The sequence below is a fragment of the Crocodylus porosus genome, unplaced genomic scaffold (genome assembly GCF_001723895.1).
Source record: "Crocodylus porosus isolate Cpor-Errol unplaced genomic scaffold, CroPor_comp1, whole genome shotgun sequence".
Classification (NCBI taxonomy): Eukaryota; Metazoa; Chordata; order Crocodylia; family Crocodylidae; genus Crocodylus; species Crocodylus porosus.
The window spans coordinates 6,817,473-6,826,897 of NW_017728923.1; the positions used below are offsets into that span (position 1 = coordinate 6,817,473).

Below are 9,425 nucleotides of genomic sequence, written 5' to 3' on the forward strand. Positions count from 1 at the left end.
TTGACAAGCAGGTTAATCAAAGCTTACACACCTGGAACAAAGATAGTTGGGGCCAGAGTTGCATCCCTAAATATAATTACCAGACTCAAGGGTCCTGACTTGCGTAGTCACCATCAGCCCAAGGTCATGACTGTCCTTACAGGCAAAAGTCCCATGGAAGCTTTTTCTGTAAGCTCTTTACTGGTCTCCTCTGCCTTAGGCTTCTTGTTTCATATGACCAGCTCCATAAGTGGCATCTTTCAGGCTGACAATGATGGCTCCTCTGTATGTGCTGTATTTAATGCTTTCAAGACGCTTTCTGTAATCTGGCAAAAAGGCTGCACACACTGGGTGCCATGTTATTCCTTAATGGTTCCCTAAGAATTTTCTGACTACAGGCATTTTGTGGTATTGGGATAGGTTTTTCAGTTGTCAGCCTAACAAAGCAGTGAGAACCAGCCCTGTGACTAGATTTAAATTAGCCATTTGGTCTGGAGATGTGCTCCAAGGAGCAATTTTGTGCTGTGCAGGGAATGAGGCATTGGCTTCCCCATCTATGTCTAAAGAGCTTTCCTTGTTTATGTGCTCTACAAACAAAAGAGACCCTCTTTCCTGTGCTACTAATGCTGCCAAGCTTCTTTTCTATTATAAGACCCTGGCATGAAGCTTCACTCTTTGTACTATAGCCACAAAGATGCACAGATGATTTTATTGAAATGTTTTATTAATCATGTCCATAATATTAGGTGCTTCAGACCTCCCACCTCAGTCCCTTTAAATCAACACCAAACATGATGCTGGCTTATTTGAACATATTACTGTATCCATTCTCCCTGCATCTAGAAATTTGATTTATTTTGATGTTTAGTGAACCAGTTACTGAAGGCCATAGCTTGCCTTAGTGACTCTATTCATTTGAGCCTTTATAGACAGCATACAGAAATACCAGAAAATCTGGTCATTTTAATAGTCTGCTTATGTGCGTTTCCTCTGAAAGATGCTCTTGTTTCTCTCTGTAATGGACACAGGTGATTAATTAAATTGGTTTTGTACAATCAAAAGGAGATTTCTTCTGAGTGAAGAAAACTGGGTTGAGATGGTATTTTTTGCTGTGCACAGTCCCCTAAACCCACTAGAATGAAAATTAGACTGGCATAGTAGAAAAGCCAATTTTAAAAATGCTTTCCAAAGTCTCTGCGTGGTTCTTCAGCAGCAGAGGTGGCTTTTATTTTGATCTGTCTTCTCATCACTAAACATTACCATGTAACATGCATCGTCTTTCTCAGGAATGCAGCATTGGCTTCTATGCTAGGTCTTTGAAATCCATTCTACTTCCATCTGCCATTAATAACCAGAAATGCTGCTTTGGATCCCTGCTATTCCCTGTTTCCTGGTTAATATTTTTCTGCAGGGGGTGGCCCCAGCCACTGGAGTGCTATCTCTGCCTTATCTTTGCAGAAATGTTACTATTGTATTATTTGCCTGGTGCCCACAGTCTCAGTAGTTTTCACAGGATACAGTAATACCTAGACACTTTCCAAGCACCTTTCACCCAGGGATTTCATAAATGTTCTACTGAAGGAATCCTTTCGTTTGAGATGCATGAGGCATAATGCTTCTTACTAAAATGCAGCCACATTTGATGGGGGGAGGACCATAGCAAATTTTAGCTTTCTGCAACAGCTACAGCAAGTGAAGAACTCTGCAACAAGTTAAAATTAGAGAATGCCATTACTGGACTTGATATTTCTTGATGTAATTGGTGGCAAAAAGAATTGTGTGTACTTTATAAACAACAAGATTATGTATCCTTGAATGGCCATATAAGGGATTAGGACTGCTAATCTTGCCCTGTCACCTAAATTAGGACCTCCTCTTTAACTTCTGTTAGCACTGTTTGGTGCTAATTTAGGAAGAACACTGAGTACTGAATTTTTTTGTGCCCTTCCCACAACAGATAACACATGTAGCTGGCCTGACATTGCAACCTGATGGAATCGTAGTGAAGATGTGGCTGCAGAAAGATGGCTTGAGGGGGGCAAAGAATGTTCCAGTTTCTTCCTTGTCTGTTAACTGTTGAGCTGCTCCTTAGCTTCCACCTAAGGCCAGAGAGTAGGGCAGGCAGGATGCTTATGTAGATGATTGAAGTCTTGGGAATACAGTACGCTGTTTCTGGGCTGCACTTGATGCAAATGGAAAACTTTCAGGCCAGATTTGGGCAAAGGTCATGTAGATGCCAGAGGTGCTGTTCATGAAGTCTATCTGGTAGTGCTTCTCAGTCATCTGTGCTCAGCCAAGGGACTTGCTGGTCACATTTGAAGGACAATTAGTCCTTATTACAATCTGGAGAAGAACTCTCACTGGCTGTTTGCCAAACTCTTAGCTTGCTGGGGCTCAGCAGAGTGTGAGGTACATCTCCAGATGTCAGTTCTGTCAGATGCCCTTCTGGCAGTGGCCAGGCCATGAGACTTGTTCCCACAGTCCCAAGCTGTTTTGGTAGCTTTTTTGCACTCCTGAAGCCTAGCAAACTTTGATATTCCTCGTTTACTATTTTCTTCTACAAATCTGTGTTCTGGAGCTTGTGTTGTTGATTGACATGCAAAGCCATACACCAGCCTGGTGCTCTCCCTCTTCAGAAACCTGCTGCACTGGGATTCCAAATGCTCTAAAACAGGGTCTTTGAAACTTCTGCTCCTGATTGCCTTCCTTGCCTTCATGATGACATGTGGTTTACTTCCCTCTCCAGCACTCAAGTGTTGGCCTTTGTTTTGACAGGTCTGTGTCATGGCATCTGTCCTGTATGGCTGCCATTGAGTTTTACTCTCAGAGCTCCTCCAGGCTTGCTGTCCCCTTCAGCAAGGCACTTTCCTTTTCTGTACTTCAGTTTCTCTACCTGCACAATGGGGTTTTTACCCTGTCATGGAGTTTTGATTCTTTGAGATCCAGTGGTGAAAGAAGCTGTGTGAGCACGGAGTATTCACTCTGACTGACTGTGCAGTAAATAAAACCTCACTCACTTGCTTATCTTGTAATTCGTACACAAAGGTTCTGTTTTTCTTTTTTCCCCTCAGCCCATTAATAGCAGAGACTAGAGTGACCACCTGTTGCTGAAGCTGTTATTTTATTCAGTGTAGTTCAGAACATTTTCTAGTATATTGTGAAGTATTGTCATAATTAAGATAAACCTACTTGCAAATGCACACTGTATGATGGCTTGTTCACTCACCTATTAACTTGCAAAATCAGTCATTCACAGCGGGTCTTCCACAAATTAAAATAGTGCTGCTGACCCCTAATCAGCCTTAAAACTGCTGCCGTCTTGTCAGTTACTGTAGCTTCTATGGATTTCCGCTAAGACCATGCCAGTTTGCACCAGCTGGGAATTTGGCACTGTGTTTCATAGTTGATAAGGTCGAAAGGGACCCGAGCCTGACCCCCTGCCATGGGCAGGAAAGAATGCTGGGATCAAATGACCCCAGCTATTTGTTTTGAACATGTAACTTTTTGGGTAGACCAGTGAGGTCCTTAGGTTTTCTTTAATCTCCTTTAGGCATTTATACTGTGCTTGTCACCAAGGCCAGCTTACCCAAATGAGATACTGAAACCTGAAAAAGAAATGGCCTTTTCCCCCCACAAGACTCTTGAGCACTTCCTGCTCCCCTGGACTTGAATGAAATTTGTAGGTCTTGAGTTTCTCTGATTATTAAGTCCTTAGGTTTAGGTGCCTGCATGTAGATTTAGGAGCCTAATTTTAAGCGCTCACATTTGAAAATATTGGCCTGAGCACTTCAGGATAAGGGCAGATGAAGAGGTACTCCTTTCTGACCTGTTGTGAATGGCAGGTTTGTAAAGGTGTTCCTTGTAGGACAGATGTAGCCAGTGATTGGTCTCGTAAGTCATAATGATGTTAAGCCTCTTGAATGTCTGATGGGGAAAGTATAATATGTCTGCCTTGGAGCACCCTGCTTTGGACTCTGAAGAAGCCCATTTTCTGGGAACACAACCTGTCCAAGAGTCCTGTCAACAGATTGGAAAAACATGACTGTTAAGCACTCAAAAGTGCATCCAAAGAGCAACCAACTGTATTTTGCAACCATGGCAACAAAAGTGTTACTAAGGAGATTTGGGAAGCTTAAGCTCGGAAAGCAAGACAGAAAATTTGAGTGAAATAGCTGTTGTATAAATATGTGGGGGCTGCATCGTGCTACTGGCTGGGAACACAGATGGGGTTTCCAATCGCACAACAGGTGGTGGCTGCTGCTGCTGTTGGGTTTCTCTGGTTCCTTTAGAGGAGCTACCTTTCATAGTCCCTCTCTTTGTGCTCTGCTGTTAAACAAAGAGCAGCCTTGCCAAGGTAACCTGCCAGTGAGCTTCCCGGACACAGCTGCTGCTTCAGCAGTTAGTAGTTTGTTGAGCTCTATGTCTGCATACAGTCACTGAATACAGACCTAGGAAGTTTTATATTTTCTTTGTGCCTGTGTGGGCTCTGTTAACTTCCAGCTGCAGTGCAAAATAGGGTTGGTTTTTCTGGATCAGCCAGCAAGGGGGATAGCTGCCAAGGGGGTCAAGAGATCTCTCCTGTATTGCTTGGCCAGGATATGGGCCACCAACAAAGGAGTTAGCCAGAGAAATCTGGAGTGATAACCATCAGGGAAGGTACTGTCCTTCCTCAGGCAAGTTTAAGGAAAGCGTTCAGATCCCTGAAACAATGCTGCAGGGTAAATAGAGAGGTAGTGTTTAAAAGGAAGCCTCATTGGAGTGGCTGTGATATTTTAAGTTGGTAGCTGTGTTGTGATATTCCAGGCCTATGATTGATTGCTCCCCAAGTCAAACTAGTGAAGTCCTCTTTGGGAGCCAATAAATTCTGTGCCAAAAGCCTTGTATTTGGGGTTACTTAATGGAGCGAGAGAGGGAGAGAGCAGTTTAAAAGTGCACTTTGGGTACCCCAATCATTGACTGTGACCAACATTTGACTCCAGTCCCCTTCCCACCCCACCTATGTCAAATAGACACAGGTTGACCCCATCTGAAACCACAAACTCTACATTGATAGTAGTCTGTTTTACAGCCATGTTGTACATGCTACTTCCCTGCAAACCTCCTTCCTGACTTCCTCTCTCCTTGCATGTTCTGATCATAGTAATGGTCCTCCTTCTTGCCCAATATTCTGTTCTCCTCCTCATCTTCCTTCTCCCTTCTCACCACAGGAGCTCACTCCTTCCTTTTGCTTGACTTTCACGTGATCCCCTGCCTCCAAAGCAGTCTCTCAGGCAAAAACCCTATTTTCCAAACAACTTTTAAGTATTGCTGACCATCATATCTTCTTTGGTGTGTTTATAATAACCACTGGTGAAGCGTGTATATTGTGGTGAAGTATTGATAATACTTCACCACTCTTTATTATAGATTTTTGGTGGGAGTACCAAAAAACCCCACAATGCCTACCTTAGAAGGCACCAGAGTGCTGGCATGCCAGAAAAACAAAATGAGGGCAGGGGGTACATGGCAGGATCCCCTGCCCCCCAGCCCTGCTGCCCCTTGTCTGCCACCCAACAACCCTGCCCTGCAGCCTGGGCTCTGTAGCTGTCAGCAGCTACCCAGAACCTGGGCCAGCTGCAAACGTCTGCTGCCTCTCTGCCCCGGTCCCAGCCCCGGGCTCTGGGGAGGCAACACATACCGGCAGTGCTCCCCACTGTGCTGCCCTTGCCGCTTCTGCAAACCAGCGTTGGAACCCAGTGCGGCAGGGCACAGTGGGGGGCGCAAGAAGCTGCTTGCTCCGAGCTTCCACACTCCCACTGCTCTGTGTCCACCAATGCACCACGTGTCTGGGCATTTCCCCCTTCCCCCCCCATGCCTGGGCATCCATCCACCACATCCCCAGGATCTCTTCCCCCTTAACTCCCTCCCCTGTGTGTATGGGAGTTCTGCCACACCCTTGGTTTATCTTTTGTGGGCTTCTTTAATACATCACACCTTTCAGGTGTCCTAGGCTACAGGCTCCCTGAGCCTTGGCCTGTACCACCTTGCCCTGCCCCCTGGGGCAGGGAAGGAGGAGCAAGAGGCTTCTGCAGCTGGAACAGTGGGAGGATTGGCAGCTGGATGGGAGCCCATGGGCTGCAATTTAACCAACCCCTTGCAGGCTGCATGTGGTCCATGGACCACCAGTTGGACAACCCTGGCTTTAGCAGAGCTGTACCATAGTTCCTAGGTCAGCAGTGGGCAAAATACGGCCTGTGAGCTGAATCTGGCCTGCTGTGGGATTTTGCCTGGCATATGGTAGGTCCCTCAGTCCCACCCAGCCCATGTTGTGGCGTGTGTGGCTGGTTCTGCCACCCCTGTGTGCACAGCGGGACTAGGACGGCATGACAGCTGGTCTCGCTTCCCAGCAGCCCTGGTGACAGTGGCTCCTTCCAGCTGCTGCAGTCATGACTGACTTAACCCTGCTGCCTGGGCACCCCAGTCCAAATGTCCTGCACCCAGTGCTGGGGGTGTGACCTATGTGGGCAGAGCGCATGGCTAGGCAGATAGGATGGAGCTGCGGGCGAGAGTGGAGCGGTGTTTGGGAGTGGGATGGGCAGGTGAGGCTGCAATCGCAGGGCAGTGACAGTGCGGGGCTGAGCTGTGATCTCCAGCCTGCTTGGCCCTATGACAGCCATGGGTTCTGCAGATCACAGGAGTGTGCAAGGAGTGGAATGTAGTGCTGCCCTGGGCCCCAGCCCTGTGCTGTCACCGCCCTAAGATCCCAGCCCTATATGCAGCTTCCTGTTTGCCTGTGGCCCCATCCCATCTGCCTGGCCACGCGCCGTGGCTGTGTAGATCCTGGCCGGTCTCCATGGAGACCCTTGGATTGCTGGATGGTGTGGGATTGTGGCTCAGAGCAGAGCCACGATTTGCTGCTTGCACACCCCTGCCTGCTTAAACAGCGGCCATTGTAGGGGTGTGTGGGTAGCAGATCATGATTCTGCCCTGGCCCTGCACTGTAGACCACCCTGCAATCCCAGCCCTGCCTGCCCCGATCCCCACCTGCCTGCAGTGCCATCCCAGCCACCCAGCTGAGTGTGTGTCACATAGGGAGTTTTGGTGAGCTGTTGAATGGGGGGGTGGAGGGGTGTTGCTCACCTGGCCCATGACAGCTCACCAAAACTTGCTGTGGCCCGTGGGTCCACCCTGTCCTCAGTTATTGTGTGCAGGGTTGCTAAATTTGTAGTAGATTTTACACATCTTGGATAAAAAATGTTGTTTTCTCTGTAATTCCTAATACTCCTCATAGACTGTACACACACTGTTTAAGTGGCAACAGGTAGGAACATCTCTTGATGATTAATGTCATACTGGAACTTTTCATCTGGGCCAGCTTGTTACTAGAGCAGAAGAACTGGACTGGTAGCCTTTTTGTCCTCAAAGAAGTCTGGCCCTATTCTTCCTATTGGTGACATGGTATCAGCACTGAGACTTTGTACAATGGAGGAACTATAACTTTGTTTAGGTGATGCACCCCTCCCCCCTGCTGACACCGTCGTGGTGGCTGTAGGCGGTTCCCACTTGCTGCTCAGCGCTGCCAACACCACCATGGTGCCTCCCCAGTCTCGGCAGGCACCAGCCATTCATGGGTGCAGCCATGCTGTTCTCAGATCAGCAGTGCTGTGTTTTTTAGAATGGAGGAAGCATTTGTGAGCTGTGGAGAGCAGAGTGGTAGGGGGAGGGGATGTCAAATATCATTCTTTTTTGCCAAGCTGTCTTCTGGTTCTAGAATTTGCTCTGTGAATCCATTAGATCACTAAATGGCATTCCCAGGGTGGGAGGAGTAGGTCACCTGGTAAGTAAGTGGTTGTTTTGAAAATGTGTTGGATCACTGCTCATGTTTTCAACTGTGTATGTGTGGGGAGGAACCAGGCTTCCTTGCTGAAGAAACTGAAACGTGACCCTGTTGGACCACCATTGTGCCTGCACTTCTGATCTGTGGAGTCAGCCTTTGCTTAACTGAAGTCCCTTGTTTGTTGTGTCACACGGTGCTTCTTGACCACTCATATTTCCAGCCAGTACAGTATAGACCCCATCAAACCCTACTGAAGATCAAGGATGTGTTTCTGGGCTGGCTATCCCTCTTTTCCCTGAATTTCTACCTTCTTGCTTTGACCTTTTCCATTCCCTTTTGTCTCCAAAGTGAATGGCTGTGAGCCCCCACCAGCTTTGCCTCTTAGAGTTGCCATTTGTGATTTCTTGAAGGCAGACAGGCGTGAATGACTTAGAGCCCAGCACAGAGCAATAATTTGTTTCAATGAGTATTTTTTTCCCCCTCTTCAGATACAGCACAAAGAATCCTTCTCTGCAGTCTGAGACAGTTCATTACAAGAGAGGGGTGAGCCAGCAATTCTCCCTGCCTTCCTTCAAGATCGATTTCTCAGACTGGAAGGATGATGAGGTAAATCTCTCCTTAGACTCTCCTCTCCAAAACCTTATTGTTCTAGAAGCAATGGATAATATTTGTTTAGTTTCTCTGAGTTTTATAGCTAGAAAAATTACCAGTTACAGCTGCCATAACATGTTTGTCAGTGTGGGTTTGGAGGGCACTGGGAAGAGTGGGTGTGAAACAGTCAAAGCAATTTGGTAGATAAGGTAAGGAAAACAAAAAATAGGGTGTTGTTGTATTGATGTGAGAGGACAAATTTGTGTTGGGCCCTGAATTGAGTGGTGTTAGGCCTTGCTGGCCAGGTGACCTTCTGACCCATGGGTGGGCAAAATACAGCCTGTAGGCTGGATCCAGCCTGCAAGGCCATTCTGTCTGGCCCACAGGGCCCCTAAAAAAATTTAGAAAATTAATATTTATCAGCTCTTGGTTGCTGTCAAAAATGACAGGAGTCAGGGGCAGTAGGACCCGGGGAAGCCCTGGCAGGTTCCTGCAACAGCAGGGCCTGCCCGGCCCCACCCTGCTGCTCCAGAAGGGTCTTCTGGCCTGGGACCATGTGGCTGCACTGCGCTGGAAACTCAGGTAAGTGTGGAAGGAAGGACAGGGGAGGAGCCCGGGGAAAAGCTGAGGGTGGGGAAAAGCGGCCCTTCCCTCGCCCCATGGCTGGTGCTCCCTGCTGCAGCTGCTCGCAACCTGCGCAAGGCTATCCTGAGCAGACAGGCAGCCCCACATGGGCTGCAAGCAGCTGCAGTGTAGGGCGTTGGCCACAGGGTGGCCAAGGGGCTGCTTTTCCCGGTGCTCAGCACCAGTTTGTAATCCACCCCCGCTGCCAGCCTGGGACCTGCACTGGCTCTGGGCTCGCTCATTAGGGTTACGCATGGCGGCAGCAGCTGCAGGCCCCCCCCCCCCCCTTGCCGTGTTGGGCAGCGTTTGCCACCACTGCCTCTGGGTTGCCCAGGACGTGAGCTGCAGCTAACACTGCCGAGTGAGGAATGCAGGGGGGCGCAAGCAGGGGGGCTGCTTTCCTCTGCGCTGAGCA

General features: G+C 48.2%; 1 protein-coding gene across 8 annotated transcripts in view; it reads left to right on the forward strand.

The window, feature by feature from the left end:
* Positions 1 to 9,425, forward strand: part of MGRN1 (mahogunin ring finger 1) — a 150,532-nt gene that overhangs the window by 67,240 nt on the left and 73,867 nt on the right. For all 8 annotated transcript variants that reach the window (XM_019540036.1, XM_019540034.1, XM_019540037.1 and 5 more), the window contains exon 5: positions 8,284 to 8,401. In XM_019540036.1, coding sequence (XP_019395581.1) covers positions 8,284 to 8,401 — 118 coding nt within the window. The remainder of the gene's footprint in view (positions 1 to 8,283; positions 8,402 to 9,425) is intronic.